The sequence below is a fragment of the Stigmatopora nigra genome, chromosome 2 (genome assembly GCF_051989575.1).
Source record: "Stigmatopora nigra isolate UIUO_SnigA chromosome 2, RoL_Snig_1.1, whole genome shotgun sequence".
NCBI classification, from domain to species: Eukaryota; Metazoa; Chordata; class Actinopteri; order Syngnathiformes; family Syngnathidae; genus Stigmatopora; species Stigmatopora nigra.
In genome coordinates, this window is record NC_135509.1 from 10661683 (window position 1) to 10678705 (window position 17023).

The 17023-nt window shown below is 40.7% G+C and overlaps 2 protein-coding genes across 8 annotated transcripts; both read right to left on the reverse strand.

Annotated features, from left to right (window-relative positions):
- Positions 1–233: 233 nt before the first annotated feature.
- Positions 234–10897, reverse strand: LOC144214541 (alpha-1,3-mannosyl-glycoprotein 4-beta-N-acetylglucosaminyltransferase C-like). Of its 7 annotated transcripts, none has more exons than XM_077743027.1 (6): positions 10297–10897; positions 10050–10203; positions 9520–9597; positions 1980–2119; positions 1735–1882; positions 234–1536 (listed from the first exon to the last, which is right to left on the reverse strand). In XM_077743027.1, exons 4-6 carry the CDS (start codon positions 2106–2108, stop codon positions 371–373), a joined length of 1443 nt encoding a protein of 480 aa, XP_077599153.1. In that variant the 5' UTR covers positions 2109–2119; positions 9520–9597; positions 10050–10203; positions 10297–10897; the 3' UTR covers positions 234–370. The 7 variants fall into 7 exon arrangements, 4 of the variants coding, with proteins under 4 accessions (XP_077599153.1, XP_077599143.1, XP_077599134.1 ...); XM_077743017.1 differs by having other exon boundaries at positions 10050–10206; XM_077743008.1 differs by having other exon boundaries at positions 10287–10897.
- A 2129-nt stretch (positions 10898–13026) lies between these two features.
- On the reverse strand, positions 13027–16933 carry borcs5 (BLOC-1 related complex subunit 5). Its single transcript, XM_077744313.1, has 4 exons — positions 16483–16933; positions 16253–16396; positions 15891–16048; positions 13027–14992 (listed from the first exon to the last, which is right to left on the reverse strand). The coding sequence occupies exons 1-4, from the start codon at positions 16538–16540 to the stop codon at positions 14759–14761; spliced, it is 594 nt and encodes a 197-aa protein (XP_077600439.1). The 5' UTR covers positions 16541–16933; the 3' UTR covers positions 13027–14758.
- Positions 16934–17023: the final 90 nt, after the last annotated feature.

Genomic DNA, 17023 nt, shown 5'->3' on the forward strand with positions numbered 1-17023 from the left:
TGAGAAGAACTGAAAAAACACGTTAGAAGAATGGTGATGCAAATCCAAGTACACGGCCCTCAAACCTAAAACAAAGAAAGAGATGGAATGATGAAATAACAGACAATATCCAGGCACGCAGACAGAAAATGGGCTAATGGAAAAGTAATTTGACCTGATTGCCAGTATGTGTGTGTGAAAATTGCTTTGCAAGTAGTAGTTTGTTTTCCAACAAGACAGCAGACACAGATAAGCACATTTCAGGTTTTATATTTGGAAAATGAAGTATAAATGTCGGTTATGAATTGTTTTTCAGACTGGTGGGGAAACCTTTTGAAAAATAGAGTACATAGACAAGAAAATACTCCACGACTGATGACGACTAGATCGGTCACTTGATCAAGTGGCTGGCGGGCTGTTCTGTCCACAGGCTGATGGTCCTGATGATGAGCCATTCTTTCTGGCCAGCCGTCACCACCACACGCACGCAGTCCACGTCGAAGCCGATTTTCCGGTCCACGTCCTGGACCTCGACCCTGCCTCCTCTGAACTCCCCCAGAGTTATAAAGGAGGCGCACTGGCCAACCTGTTTTCCCTCTACACGCTTGTGACCCACTTCCACTGCGCCGTGGTGGAGGATGTCGCTTTGTCTATCTTCGGATCCCGTCGTGATCCGGATTCTGTTAATTTTGGCAGACTTATTGAAGACCACCACAAAGAAGTCCCCCGTGGACGGGGGCTTTCCCCAGAAGTACTCGTCCACGGCACTGTAGGCTTTGCTGGCGTCGTAGCTCTCGAACACGGGGATGTTTGTGTAGAGGCGTGCGGGCGGGTTGTCGGGAATGTCTACCGCATCCTCCTCGAAATCATCGTCCTTCAGTTTGTTCTCCACGCCCTTGTATGATGAGTAGTAGCCCATGTGCTGAAAGAGCGACGGCTTGAAGCGAATCACGTCCTTCTGGGCCAGCAAGCCACGGAAGTGGATGAGCAGCCAGTCACAAGGCATCTCCTGGTAGAACATTAGCAGGAAGTGCGCAAGACGTGGCAGGTCCTGCGCGTGGTAGAGTTTCCCAATGTAGCCCAGCTTGGAGAACTCCAGCGTCACCCAGTAGGACCCCTCGCGGGAGGCGATCACCTTCTTCAACGCCGTCAAGAAGTTACGAGAGCATCGCACGTCGTCCTCCAGCATCACGTAGAAGTCGGACAGGTTGGTGCAGAAGTTCAGCAAGAAGGCGTAGTCCACATTCTGCTTGGAGCGGAAGCGGACCCGGTCCTCGGGGTCGTTGTAGTTCCTTTTCAGTCCGTCCAGAGATGGATAGTATTCCTCAGGGGCCTGGATAACCAGCAGGCGGCCGGCGATGATGTGATGCGAGAACTTGCGACTGATTTCCTGAAGCAGGTTCTCGCACCACAGCGGATCGAAGTCAGCCAGGTGGACCACCACCAAGATCTCCTTCAGCTCCTCGTAACTGGACTGGTCGAAAATGGACTTGAGGGTCTCAAGGAGGTAGTTGCCTCGTTTCCGCTTCACAGATGACAGCCCGATGGTTAGATACTCTAACAATGACAAAGAACAACTCATAATTTGAGTTTCCCAGGTGAGGCAATTGGTGTTACGTTGATATTTGGTGCAAGCAGTATATAATTCAGACCAGAGTGTGCCTTAAACAAATGAAACTGATACTTTTATGATAGCAATAGATGCACAACTCATCCAAATACTCCAGTGATTTGGCTATAGTGTGAAATACAAACTTTTTCTTGGCAGAGGGACCCCCGCTAGATAGCGGTATGTTATGTTGATGTTCCCAGAGAAGTTGGACAGGTCTCTGAAGGTGTGGATGTATCGTTCCGTGCTGGCAGAATGCATCAATGCCTCGCTTAGCTGGTGCTTTTCTGCATCCTATTGAACAAGAAAGAAGAAAAATAATGTTGGAATATTTGGATGAAAAACACACATGACACAGAGACTGGCGGAAAAAAAAACACAAAGCACTCACCAGCACAAATCCATCCATGTCCACGTAAAGATTGAAGAGCAGCAGGAAGGCAACCAGGAAGCCCAGCAAAGGCAACGTGGATCTCTTCCTCAAACACCTCATCTTGTCCGCAAACATGCACCTCAGCATGTGCTCTCTTTCTACCAGAGATCATGAGAAAGAAGTTGCAGCCATTATTCCTAAAGGTTTTCTGTGTTTCTATACGTTCATTTTATATCACAGTGGGAGTCGTTATTTTAAAGCATAGCGTCTAAAACTAAACTATGAACACTTGGCAAAATGACTTTCCATCATGCACTCTTAAAAGTGAATAAGATCAAGCGTCATCTCAAAAGGCCGGATATTTGAATGCCTCTCAGAGATTCTCCTGAATTATTTTTCATTGTTTGGTACCTTGGTGTGTTTTTTTTTTTCCGCCCCCTTTCAATCTCTCACCAACCTGCCGTCGCGCAAAACACATTTATATGGAAATGAATTCATGTCAGTAAATAAATAAAGTCGCCCGTGTTGACTCAACTTTATGACACATCACTGCCATCTCGTTTGTTTTATATCTTTGCTTCTTCACCCTTCCGATCATAATCTTCTTGGCGTTTGAGGACAACAATGGTGGGTGGTTCTGAATGCCAATCATCTCTTTGGTATTTAACGATGAAAGAGGGAGACTCCATCAAGGTGCCCTTGGCAGAGATGTTCATCCCTGGTTTTGGGGAGGGGGGGACTGGCAGTGCCCAGCGTGGAGGACCCCTGCACTCAGAGAAGCCTCATCAAGATGGATCGCACACTTGTAAAGGCGACTCGTGCGAGGTGATTGATGCTTTGGCTTTGCTTTGACTTTGCGGGCTGTCGGCTCACTGCGGGAAGACATCAATAACGTGTTTAGCCCCCACTACAACATTGTGAACGGGCTCTGTCAATCTGCTGGAATGCTAAGCGTCGCAAAAAGACAAAAAAGGAATGGTATAGTCAAATGGCACCGAATAATCACAGTGAATAATCACTGCCAAAGAGCATGGATTGGACGTCTATGGACAGCAATGAGTACAACAACATGGTGACAATGTTATTACAGTATTCATACTCGCTCTCGATCGTTGGCTGGTCTGATAGAGCCCTTGATCTCTACAATATGAAATATGGACGCACATAACTAAAACGGTAAATCAACTGGAACGATTAAAGATGCTTTCTTCAAAGTGTATCAGATTTGAGGCAGGATTAACAAAGCTAATTAATCCCCAAAAGAAAAACAAAATTGTGAAGACGGCTTGTCAGATGACAGGAGTGCTGCTAATTGTCGAAGTTTGCATACAACGTTACGGTAGAGTCACTCATCTGAATATCCTGGACTCTTGAGACTCTTGTTACACAAATGAAAAGTTATGATTGGCCGTTATTCTCCGTCCTGTTTCGGCGGCCCTCAGGGGGGAACGCCAAATAATGTGGGTCAGAGCTACAGCTGCTGAGGAGCGTCGATCCACATTAGCGTCAGCCCAGGCTTCCCTTACTGTTCCACGTCCAAGACCGTACTGCATTGACTCCGCCTAGCAACATTGTTCTGATCAGTAGGGTATGGTGATGGAAATGGGATTCCACATTCATATTCACATCTATGAAAAATGTCTAAAAGTGGCAATGCTTATTTGTGCCTGCTTGTGATTGGCGAACTACCACTGCAGCTCACCGGCATCCCTAACAACCTGTACGTTGACAGGATGCAAGAAATACACGCGAGTAAAAAAAAAATAGGTTTCAGAGTAACTAGATTCGCATCCATGCTACCATGCAAGGGGGTTTCACGTGTCTAGAAGCAAACATGACCTATTTTCTCGCTCTGCGCGGTGAGTTTGTTGTTTGAAATGCAATGTCCTCGCTCTGATGGCCTTTGGCTGATTTGGCGAGCATCTCGTCACAGGCGTTGTGAGTATCTGCCATTGTGAGCATCCAGCACAATGTATGACGCTTTTAGTGCCACAGATGCATTAAGACTGGATTCATTGGGCTGAAGATTATGGAGAAAAAAACGGAGGCACTTTTCAATGCCAAATGACTCACTGTCTCTTAAACAAAACAAAAACAGCCCTTGGGGGGTGACAGTCACATACAAGATGTTTGGCCTCGTGCAGTTGAGCTATTAGTTCCTCACTTCCGAGTGATTCATAAAACTCTGCCCACAAGCAATGGCAAAAAAGTGCACGTTTTTGCAATTTACAAAATTGTAATGACAAGTTCATCTTGAGAGGTCCACTAAAAAGTCAAGTCCTCCACTGACAGACCACAGCAGCGTAAACTTTAAGCAAGATGAGTGTAACTGCAATATTTGGGCTCAAAAAGCTCCAACATAAGCGTAAAAGTTCCATGTTAAATGAAAACTCATTAAAAGTTGGTTATCCATTGTGATGAATTGAGCTATGTTGGTTGTCGCTGTACATTGCAGTTCATTTCAATGGAGTAAATATAAAGTATATATGTATATTTAAATACACATATAGGGTTCATGAGATATGTTGGCCACCATTGAAAAGTATAATTGCGTGACCATGTTTCACATTCTCCAATTTGACTACCAGCCTCAATATTAATTGGACATCATCATCGTCAATTTGTGTCCAGTTAATACTTAAAAAACAATTATAAAGAGAACAGTTATACAAAAGCAAAGATTACAAGAGGACTCCTAATATTGTAAATGCTCATTGGGTCGGAATAAATAAGAGACTACGCTACACTATCTTTCCTAGTCTCGAGTCACTATACCAGATTATAAAGTAATTCACTACTTTAAATCACTTTTCAGACAGATTCTGCATCCGTATGGGCTGCTTTCAAATGTAAGAATGAGCGCTGACAGAGCTTTTCTAAGCAGCACACGTGTCTGTGTGTTTGTGTGTGTGTGTGTGTGAGCAAGCAATCAGCAAGTAAACAGCCGGCCGTCAGTCCTCCCACTTGGAGACTTTTAAAGCAACTGCCTGCTTGTACATGTTTACTTATTCATCAAAAGGTGGTAGATAGGAATGAGGAGGGGGAGCATGCAGTTAGTCTCTCCCCTTCCAGCAATTACTCGCGTCCCGTTGATGCAGAAGGGAGTATCTCTTTAAAAATGTATGCTACCCAACACACACTTGGCCCGAGAGCCGAGATGGCCAAACAGTGAAAATGAATGCCCATGTCCGTTCTCACTGGATCTGAACTAGAATGTATAACTGCTTTTGCATCTGTCTGCCCTAAATTGGCCTGTTTTTATAAAGTTGTCATTTTGGCATCATCCCAGTCACATACAAGCAAGTTTTTCAACAAAATGATCTCCCTAACCATGATTCCAGACAAATAAAAAACAACAATAAAGATTCAAATTCTAATAAGTGAATTGGATGTATATTATTTTGTTTTATAACTCTCTTGTGAGCTCAAATAGCTCAACTCTTGCAATGCCACTGACTGCAATAGACTTCCAATCCACTTAAACTGGACTGGAACTTGGAAGCGTTCATTTAATTGGTAAAATGGATTGGACGTCAATTGCTGTCAACATTTTCAATATCAATGTAACCCTGCAACTTGGGCCAGCAAGGAAAGAGTTAACCTAATGATTAATTTATGTTATAAAGCCACTGTAGTGACCACTGTCGCTCAAAAGGTTAAACCATGTCTCCTACAAAGTGTAAGAATTTCCATTTTGCAATGGCTTTTTTGCGTAATCCAGCATGTGTTGCATGGACAAATTAAAATCTGTTGGAAGCATGCCATGTCTTATGAATAATTCACGAAGAGATGCAGGAGGAGCTTCTTTGTCTGGCGGCGGAGACGGCCATAAAGATATTTTATTTTACGGGGGCTGCTTTATGGTCCATCACTGCTACGGAATATTACATCACCGGGGACATGCCAATCACCCGCCAGTATCAGCCAGGTGGTCTGATGCCCAAGTGACACTCGGTGTTTAGTCATTGGAATGGATGAAAATGAACAGTAATGGAAGGATTGATCGGGGTGCAAGAGCGGAAAATAGGAGTCAGTAATATGGAAAAAAAGAAATTATATTGGTACTTTGGGAGCTTTGCACCAGAAAAAAGTGAGAAGATACGAGGGAGGATGCTGGTCTCCATGGCGACAAGCCAGCTAGTGAAAGACATACTCTCCCTCTAGCTCGTATTCGGGGATGACAAGTTCTTCTCAGTGGCTATAAGATATGTTTTGAAAAAGCAATAAGGAAAGAAGGAATGTTCTAATTCAGCCAGCCGAGAATGTTATTACAGATTTAGTTGAAAAAATAAATAGAGGGGAAATTTAAATATTTATTTGAACATTATACTTGGGTTTTGGTGGATATTAATTAACGTTACCAAGGTATTAGATATACAGCTCATAGAGAAAAACAGCTTGGTAACGTCATCGCCATTTGAACTCAAATTATTCAGAATTTTATCTGTTGACAGAAAGCACATGGATTTTTTTTTAAAGAAAATGCAATCATTTGTTGCCTGTTAGCATAAAATTGGAAAATGTTGCAATGGTATCGTTAAGAATTTTTATGGTTGAGTTGAAAATTACAGTGATATTTTGGCAACAATTACACCATGTGGAGCAGAATGAGTTAAGTGGGCCAGGTTGTCAACTACTTTGGGCCATTTAGGTAAACAACCTCCATTTTATTTGTTTTGATGCAGAGTTGGGTGGTAAGAAATCAACTGAGTAGGGATTAGAGATGTACTGAGACGATTAGAGATTTTGAACGCAAAGAAGTGGTACGTTATGTAAACACCAAGTCAATCGTCTGACCTGAATCCGACTGAGCATGCAATTTGCCCCAATAACTTTGGAAAAGATCCCTTAGGAAGTAAACCCTATACAATTCATACATCGTCCACCCTTTCTGGATGTACTATAGACATTCCAAAAAAAAAAATTAAATTTCCATCAATTTGGGTTGTAATTACAGCCTAAAAGATGAGAATTGTATTTAATTACGTATTCTATCACAAAAATGAAATACTAATAATAAGCAGCATCAGAACTCTAGAGATCGCCTTCAAAATAAATAGGGATTTCTTTATGTTTCTATCAAGTCAATCAAAACAGGAAGGCTGGTGAGTATGCACATGAGATTAAATTGGATTATTGGAACAGATGATTGAAAATAATAATTTCACAGATTTAAACCTTGTTGATCCTCGGATTAAAGTATGGATGGCAGCAACAACTCTCGGATGGGATTATAAATGGCAAACATTATTTAAAATGTCAAATTAGAACCTATGTTTGTCATAGAAAGACATTTCTTCGCAACATCTGCTGAATACCAACACAATTATGCGCCTGGAATGTTGATATTTTCAGTTGAATCATCTTGACAAAAATCATCGCTGAGGGGATTTGAGGCGGGGGGGACAAGATTAGAGCTGCCAAATGCGAATCAAAAGCGGCTTTTTGCTGCTTTTTTCCCCGCTGTGCGTTATAAGAAGATTACAACGTGACATGCAGTGGGATAAATGCTCCTCTCATACACGCGGGTGTACACACACACTTTAGATTTAAGAAATGACCTTTTTTTTAATATGAAAACTGCAAAAATCACATCACATTAAATAAGGGCAATTTTATCCCATGGCAGGAAAAAAAGGAGTGCTACAGCAAAGTTGGGAGTGCCTGTACATTAAATTGAAAACTGCCAAAACAATAACACCCTGACTGCATTATTTGCAGCACGGTGTCAAAGTGGCGGCCCGGGGGCCAAACTTGGCCCGCCGCATCATTTTGTGCGGCCCGAGAAAGTAAATCATGAGTGCCGACTTTCTGTTTTAGGATCAAATTAAAATGAAGAGTGTAGATTTATATTACATTTCTTGATTTTCCCCCTTTTAAATCAACAATTGTAATTTTGTAATCATTTTTTTCTGTGTTTTTAGTTCAAAAATAATTTTGTAAAATCTAAAAATATCTTTATAAAAAAGGTAAAATAAACATTGTTTTAGATTTAGAAAAAAACTGAATATTCAGGCCCTTTAATCCAGTTCATTTAATCCATTTATAAAAACAACATTAAATATTATATCTAAAATTGTCCGGCCCACATGAAATCGAGTTGACGTTAAAGTGGTCTGACACCCTTGATTTTACAGCAATAGAATTGATTACAATTTAATAATTTCCTACACCTGAAGGTGGCAGGAAAACACAGAGCATTGGCATAATCAGTGTCTGTGTACTTTTGTAGTAATATCGGCAGTTAATTTGTATTTATTGTAGTACTCTTTCCAGTCAAGAATCACATTCGAGAGCTGCATGGTTAGTTGACCCCCACAGTTTTTTGTATTTTTTGAACCTTGCTTGTCAGAACTTGTCATTTCAGGATGTGGAATTCTCCTCATGCCTTATGTACTTTCCTTTTTCGATGACACTTTCTCACCTTGCCCGGCTTCTATTCCTGCTTTTGGCAGCTTTAACAACAGCTGCAAGAACTGTCAGGTGCTACACAGCAGCCGACATAGACGGACACAATCAAGAACCCACATCCTGTGCCATTCTACCTCCCCAACACACAATTAATACCATCCCAGAGAGTGAAATCTTCCAAATGAAGCTTCCCTTTACACAACAGTCACCGTCAAGGCGTTTGACGTGTCTTTGATATCAAGCCCTAAATTTGAGCAAGGGCAAGATCACAGACGGAACGGCCATTGATCTGGAATGATGTGATGTCACGGGCTCAAACGTGAACATTTCAATGAGGTGAATCACTTTTTAGCTTCGTTAAATGTCTAAATATAGAATTGTTCCCGTAGTCTATGGCCCGTTTGATTCCAACGCTCATTTTGTTGAGCAGTCTTATCAACTCCGCCTGCCAACACCTTCTTCTTTTGATCAGGTATTATCCCCCCACGAGCTTTCATCCTCCCGCCTCCACAGTGTCTTCCCGCCTTTGGCCGCCACGGCCAGGATAATGAAGCCTGTCGGGACGCCCGCTGGCCTTCCGCGCCACCCCCGTGACTTTAGCGGCGCAATTAAACCCAGCTAACGACTGACTGCTGGAAAATGTGTTTGACTTGCTCGCAGTGGTAAAATATGTCAATAGAAGTATACTAAAGCTATTTCAAAAGCTCTAATGGAATACTGAAAAGATTCCTGTTCTTGTTTTGAAGTCGTTTTCACTAATCGTGACATTAGTTACAATTAAAGATGGCACATTCAAACTGGATTTTTAAAACTCCACGTTAAAAAATAATTTTGACCTGCATGTGGTAGTCCCACTTCGAATCTTTATTGTAAGTTACCATAAATATTCGAAAGAATCTTGTCGGTATTCCACCAGAGCACGAAAATGAGAGGGGCTATCCTCAATAAGATTCAAATTTATTGGGAAACCTACGGAAGCTATAAAACTTCCAATTTCGCCGCCAGTTACCATTGTCATTTTTAAAAGATGTTCAATATCAAAGCAAAGATTCCAGGTATTTCCCAAGGATTATAAGGCAAAATGCAGCTGGACTTAAGAGTTATGTACAATGACCTTTGTTCATGTAGCAGCATATGAATGTCTTACCTGTCGGCTGAAGCCGTAAATAATATTGTTTTCCTCAGGTCAGCATAAGCCTTTTTCCCACATCTGAAGACAAATGACCTGAAACAGTAGATGAGCCTATTCAGTCAACCAAGAATTAACAAGGCTAACTAACACATTAGTATTTTAAAACGTAGTATTGCCCACATAAGCACATTCTAATTAAAGTACCTGGTACAACTTTCCACAAAATAAGAGTGACTACAATTTGCATAATTGAATAAATCAGTATAAAATGTGCAAAAATGAATAAATACATTTATTTTGACTGAGAAAAATGATATTTTCTTAATTTCATGACTCAACTTGCTTGAAATTTAGTGTGAACTCAAATTGATACTCATTTTTGCATTAATTAGAGTCTACATTGAAACTTGCAGGTTAAAACTCACCACATGGTCAAAACAGTACAGATGACTAAATTAGCAAATGTGCCAAACACAAACACACTCACATATGCAAATACACACAGACACACACACACCCTTGAATAATAATCAGCATTGACTCACAGAAATTCCGGCAACAATATCAGCAGAAGCTGTATGATGATTCTCAGCTGTCACTCAAGAGGCGGAGGAGGATGCACTCCCGTGGTCCGGATGCTGCGGCGGCATGTCAACTCTCCCCACCAGATGCACACACGGCGGGATTATTTCTCCCTCTCTGCTAATGTGGAGACGTAAGAAGTGAGCTGAAGTCTGACAGAAGTTGGAACGGAGGGTTGAAAATACAAGCGGTGCTCTCACCTTGACTCACATTAGTGAGGAAGAGAAGGGTGAAGGGAAAAAGTCAAGATCTCCTCTCTGGCTGCAATACTGCTACATCTGCTCAACCTCATCCTCCTTCTCTCCTTCCTCACTAACTCTCCCCCACTCTCTCTCTCTCTCTTGCTCGCTCTCCACACCCTCTCCTCTACCACAAGGTGCCACAAACAGTGTGTGTCTGCACCAAATGCCTCATTGGTTCCTCTCCTGCTGTCTAGATGTGTGTGTGTGTGTGTGTGTGTGTGTGTGTGTGTGTGTGTGTGTGTGTATTGCATCACGCAGCAGCTGTGCGTCCACAATGACTGTGCATGACACCTCAATCCATCTTGAACACCACGTTCTGTACAATTTAGAACAGATAACTCATCCTCAAAAATATATTCAAGGAAAACACATTACATTTGTAATGCAAAAACCCACTTGTTGACTGATAAAACATTTTGGCGCAGGATCTGTGGATTGTTTGGGGTTCTTAACATTTGAAAAAACTCAATTTTCAGGGTTTTTTTTGCCTGTAACCTGGAAAATATATATATAGGATCAACACTAAACCAAAGTATATGTCCTGTACCAAAAAGTAGGGAGTGTGTCCCTTAATCAACACCCAATTAGGTGAACATATGAATAATAAGAGAACCCCCCCCCCCCCCCCCCCCAAAAAAAAAACCCCTAAAGGACCCATATGTCAATGAAAAGAAAGCAGCAATTTGCATCCTATTGCATCATCTGTAACAGATTCGGGTCATGAGCCTATCAAAATAGGAGAGAAGAACAAAACTTTTACCTACTCATACATTTTTAAGCATTTCAGATCAGCGGTTGGTAATTCTGCAAACACACGCAGGCTGCTGATGCATATAAATAAGAAGACGCTCGATGTCACTTTGGCTGCGATCACCTGCTGACTCCCAGCAAAAGCACATCTAAGTAAGTAAGGAAATTCAAATCAAATGTTTGGAAGAAGCCATTTCTGACATAGACATAGCAACTTTAGGCAGAGAAATAACATTTCATAATCCTCCTGGAATACTTGTCCAAATGAGACTAAATTGCCAAAAGGTGCTGTAAACTCAAAGTAAAAATAGATAATTTGTTGGCTTGGGCCAAAGTAAATTTTTCATAAATATTAAAAATGAACAATCATATGTTATATATGTACATTTAAAAAAAAGATTCTAACCTTCAACAAGAATCACAAATGTAAATGTTTTCAGTAAATTATCAATAAAAAAAAACACAGCATGATTGTCCACTACTCACAAGTTAATTTTTAACACATAATAATGTTTAAAAAGCATGCCCTGATTGAAGAAATATTATGAAGAGGCATCAGATAGGTGTTTGTGAACATTGTCTTTGAATGCTACATGAAACCGCAGAAGAAAAAAAAAGACTGTTGTGATGCTTTTCCTCAGGGGGACATGTTTTCTTGTATGAGTGTGACAGTTGATTGGCAGCAGCGTTCTTTATGACAACAAAAAAGTACACGCAAACACAGACTTTTTTTCTTTTAGAATTCATGAGCACGTACCTGCGGTCCAAAGTTTCCAACATATCCAAAAATCTTTGTGTTTGCAACATGTACATACGACCAATGTCCCTGGCAATGGACAACGTTGTTGATTCCTGCAGATGATGAATATTTCACGTAGTTAAATAAAGTGCAGCGTAAACACAGAAAGCATGTTATCCTACGAGGCGAGAAACAACTTTTGCTCATCATTTATTCAATACACGAGCTACAGCTTTTAACCACTAGAAACAGGGACATGAAATAGGAGTCAAATTGATTTTCAAGATCAGAACCTAAAAAGTGAAACGGAATGAATAAAAATACTAAGTGACTCCACTTAATCACAAATGAATACGCTATGGGAAACTGTTGAACTCACTTGTTAACCATAAGAGCACCTCATCATGCGTAAATGAGCTCCCAAAGTAGAATAAAGTCTGTTACAACTGACAAAGTGGTGCTTGCGACGGCCTTCATGAGGCGTCACACGTAAGTCGCTATTTCACCGGAGCTAGCGATGAATAATTCACATCAGGAAGTTTGTATGGGGATGAGTTGCAGAATTACTGCTTGCTCTATGCAAACCTGGCAAGGTTACACCTGTTGAAGCCGAAGTCATTTCATCATTAGGTTGTCTGAGAGCAACAGTTGTCACCACAAACTAAGATAATGAGAAAAAAACACATTTTTTTAAACATTGTTTTAACATCCCTTTCTTTTCAATGACGTTTCCTTGTTTAAAATTATATTTTTCTCGGCCAATGATGTTGGGTTTCTAAATCAAAAGCCTTTATTGTCATCATACGGATTGGAGTACTGGAGTACTTCAATCCATTGTAATATTTTGATTGATGGTCAGAACATATTTGTTAGCAAAACGGTGAACATTGATTGCTGACCCTAGTTGGGTAAATAGAATGTCTGCGGAAGCCAATATGTCCAAAAATGCACTGTTTTGTACTTTAAAAATAGTCTAAATAAATAATAATAAATAATAAATAATGCTTCTACAAGCATCTTGAAATCCTTTTGTCTGCTAACCAACAAGAGGAGGCCACTTATGGTTATTGTCAACACACACTCAAGTACAGGCATAAAAGTGACGCATGTTAAAAGGGAGGGCGGGCTTGTATGAGGGCTCATTTGCATGTGAATGCCACTGATGATTTGTCTTCTGCTTGCTATTTAAAGCTGAACACGCATCCAGTGAACAGTCATTTGATTTCTTTATTTGGCGATAATATTGGTGATAATGTCAAGTAAAAGTGGAGCTTGAAGGCAAATAAAATGATAAATTAAAGTTACTTTTTTTAGGATGTTATCACCTTTCTATCTGTCATTTTTTCCAGAATTCGCACTGGTCATACTATAGCTGGGGAGTTTAGTGACTAAGATTTACTTATTATACATAAAATACAATATGATAGTGGCTATACAAACAAACACACACATTTTGGTGAGCAAGAATACAATTCCGTTGAGCGGTTAACAATTCTATGAGAAGATGTGCTTCAAAAATCTCAAGAATGTCTTAGTTGGGCATTAAAACAAGTCAATTGTTGCCGGGTAAAGGACATGAAAGAGATGAACATTTGAAGGAATGGGCACGAGCGCCATTTGATTTCCATTCAAATGAGACGTTTAAAAAGAGGAAATTGGATTTCTTTCATTTCACACCGAATTGCTCCGCAGGCAGATAGTACCGCGTTCTTCTGTTATTATTATGCAACACGTGACTGCAACTTTTCTGGAGCAATCTTCAAACTAGCCCTACTCCTCCTTTAGAGCCCTTTTAGAAACAGCCATTAATAAATGACTCATTCCAGCTTGGAACTAGCGCCACACTGAACTGTTTCAACTAGAAGCTCAGCAGCATAAAAAAACACCATCCAGCGCTCACCATTAGCGCTCAGTTGAATCCTTGAAATCCTCACTCGCTCCAGCTTTGAGGCCAAAAAGCCCTAATGTCATGGCTGCAAAGTCTCACATAGCTTAGAAAATGCAGCAGAGTTCAGTCGTTGTTGGCGATAGACATCCAATCCATTTTAATCTTCCTGTGCTTTTCTCTAACAAAAAAATAAAATTCTCAGAGGGCGTCCATGTACGGAAATGATACTTTTGCTATGTGTCGTATTCATGGAAACAGGGGGCACGTGAGTCAATAGTTAAGTAGATTTTGTTAGTAAAGCCATTGGCTTTCATTGACAGTGATTGACATCCAACTGAGGGATATTGAAGAGAAAAAAAAGACCATCCAAATTCAAATGGTTTGGACATGTGATAACATAGTATTTCCCATGGCACACCCAAAAATAACATTGTTTCGAAATCCCATGCCAGAAATCCTAACGACGTCACTGTAAACTCAACATCGAGCAGAAAGTACTTCTAGACACTGTCATTTTATTTAAATGAAACATTTGGACTCAAATGTTATTTAATTAATTTGTCATTTAAGATGAGATGAAAGTGCAGATAAAACCAGGCCACTTTTGTTTAATGGCATAAGCACATGACAGGGTTAAAATCGGAGTGTTTTTGTTATATTGTTGTTGGATCACTATGGGTGTTTTTCGGGTGAGCAGTGGTCATATCAAAAACACTGATTTGTAGCAGATAAAGTCAAATGTTGCTGGTACAAGCCCCTCTTCGGACTTTTCCATCCAAAATTGGAAAAGCGGGCAATAAATTGAAAGAAAATCTATCAAGTCCACTCTGGGTTTATTGTTTGCCCTTGAGTTGGTTTTCTTTCTATACCGCAATTCTTCATCTCTTCAATCCACTGAATTCCAGTTTTTCAGGCTTGAGAAACATCCACAGCTCATTGACATTTTGGTCTCATACTTTCCAAGATGAAATTGGAGGTGATTGAAATGCTCCCCAGGAGAAGCTCCAAATCAAAAGGATTCCTCACCTCAGGTTTCTGCATAGCTTAAGATGTTTACTTGGTGCCTGGGTCTGCATCGGGCCTCATGCTGAAGGGCTCCAAGCGCTCACTTTCAGGCAACATGTTGTTGAGCCGCTCCATCAGCGGGACCGTCTGGTCAATGCCCATCTGGATGCGTCGAAGGATCACGGACATCTCATTGACCTTTTGGATCTGCTCAGCATACTTGGCATAGCGCTTCTGGCGCTCTTGCATGATGCTGAACAGTGTATCTACTGAGAGGTCCATCTGAATTACAAGCACAAAGACCACCCGTTTACAAAATACGAGCTAAATGACTCCCTAAAGTACACCGTGCTAATAGTGCATTTGTGGAAATGCATCCACTGATGAGCATGATATATATATATGTATCTTGTTGTTGCCGTGGAAACTACACATTGAGCCTGGACTAGTTGTGGGTATATCAATTTCATATTTAACCAAACAGCAATAAATGTCCACTGAGAAAATTGAGTAATAAATGTCCATTGAGAAAATTGAGTCCATTTGAGATGCCATCTTCATGAAGTACAAAAGGTACATTTTGACATACATTTTTGGTGCACTTTTCAAAGCATAATTGTCCCACCTAGTGGAGGACTGGTAAATTACAGTTTTGTTAAGGCACGTCAGTTGACAAATGAATAGAGCATATACAGTAATCCCTCAAGTATCACGCTTAATGTAGACCAGAAATGGCCACAATAATCGAAAAATTGCAAATAGGGTCACCCTATTATAACTACTTTTTTTCTTTAGTGCTGATTCCTAGTAGCAAGAGGCAGAGAGGGGAGTGGCTCCGGATTTTCAGCGAGGATTTTTTATGAACTTAAAAAAATATATATATATATTCTTTACTATTATTATTTTTAAATAATTAATAACAGAAAAAATTGCAAAGAATGAAGTCACAATAATCGAGGGAAGGCTGTTGTGACTCCTCTGTTAGGGTAATACATTATTTGACTTAGAACAAATGGCTTTTGCTGGAGTTCTTAAATGCAAATGAACATCCATGAAACCTTGAAAAATCAGGAGTGATTTAAAATGCAGGGTTCCTAGAGGTTCAACTCTGGAAAATGAATGAATATTACGTTAACTGACTATATATAGTTTTTAGTTGTGCACTGATAGTGCTGGTCACCTCTTTGATGCGCTTCACCAAAGCATTCTGGTCAAAGGAGACAGCCTCGGCGCATTGGTGTAGGTGGTCCTGGTAGCGGGTGCAAAGCTGCAGCACCTGCGCGGAGTCCAGTCTCTCCAGACACATAGTGCTTGGAGTCGTCTGACCACTCAGAACTCCTGCCAGTAAAACAACATATCATTGGCTCAACAACAAAAGTAGATTCATTACTGCAGTTTGCATCACTACAGTCTGATCAGTAAGTCAAGGATGGTGATGCTGTGAGTTGTTAAATAAGAATAGATGATCCTCTTATGTTTAGTGACCTTAATTATTGGGACACATGTTGGGGCTTACTGGTTGAAACTTCAAAAGAGCCGAACCTTTCAAAAGTGGCTGGAAAGTAGGGATCTCTTGGAGTTTGATAACATCAGGGTCACTGTGGATATTCCTCAAAGACTGGGTTCCCTGAGCTACCACCACAATGTCATCCATCTTCGCCTTCTGCTTGGCAGGAGAAGGAACCACTTCCCCCCAAAAAAAACCGTTTTGTTATTTCTAACACACAAATTGAGTACACGATTTATATGCATATTAAAAAAAACATGCTTACCAGTCGAACTGTAGTCCGAATGTTTGTGCTCCGCATCTCCGCTCTGTTCGGCACCCATGATGCTAAATACCCAAGCTAACGTGGATAGTTAGTTCAACGTAGCTGACAAATGCTCGAATGTTAATACTAAACCCACAGTCCAGCTTTTCAGCAACAGCTTGAATAGGGTTGTTTCATGGAGAATTTGGTGTAATTGGGAAGCCAAAGCTAGCTCCGCAAGTAAATATACTGAGAACCCTATGAAGCTATACGGTACCATCTATACATTTTTTGCGTCAACATCAGACCTTAATTGCTTCCCGGTTATGAGTAACAAAATGTTTGGCTTTCTCTTAGGCTTACTTTACCGTGATAAAACACAAAAAGGCGAAAGATGTGCATCTTCGAAATGGTAACAGCACTTCCGTAAATATTGGTCACGTGATGTGTCGCGTGTATGACAGGGGGAGGGGTATACTTGAGTTCTGACCCAGGAAAGCCATTGGTTTACACTATTTAGAAAAATATGGGCTATTTTGGCAGCTATTTGGCCATACAAATG

Bases quoted from the DNA above. Each gene is read 5' to 3' on its own strand.
- LOC144214541 (XM_077743027.1), bottom strand. From the start codon at position 2,108: ATGCTGAGGTGCATGTTTGCGGACAAGATGAGGTGTTTGAGGAAGAGA. The intron at 1,883-1,979 runs GTGAGTGCTTTG...CTTGTTCAATAG, and splicing joins ACATGGATGGATTTGTGCTG to GATGCAGAAAAGCACCAGCT. The intron at 1,537-1,734 runs GTTTGTATTTCA...TGTCATTGTTAG, and splicing joins GGTCCCTCTGCCAAGAAAAA to AGTATCTAACCATCGGGCTG.
- borcs5 (XM_077744313.1), bottom strand. From the start codon at position 16,540: ATGGGTGCCGAACAGAGCGGAGATGCGGAGCACAAACATTCGGACTAC. The intron at 16,049-16,252 runs GTTCGGCTCTTT...TTTTACTGGCAG, and splicing joins TTTCCAGCCACTTTTGAAAG to GAGTTCTGAGTGGTCAGACG. The intron at 14,993-15,890 runs GTGACCAGCACT...CTTGTAATTCAG, and splicing joins TGGTGAAGCGCATCAAAGAG to ATGGACCTCTCAGTAGATAC.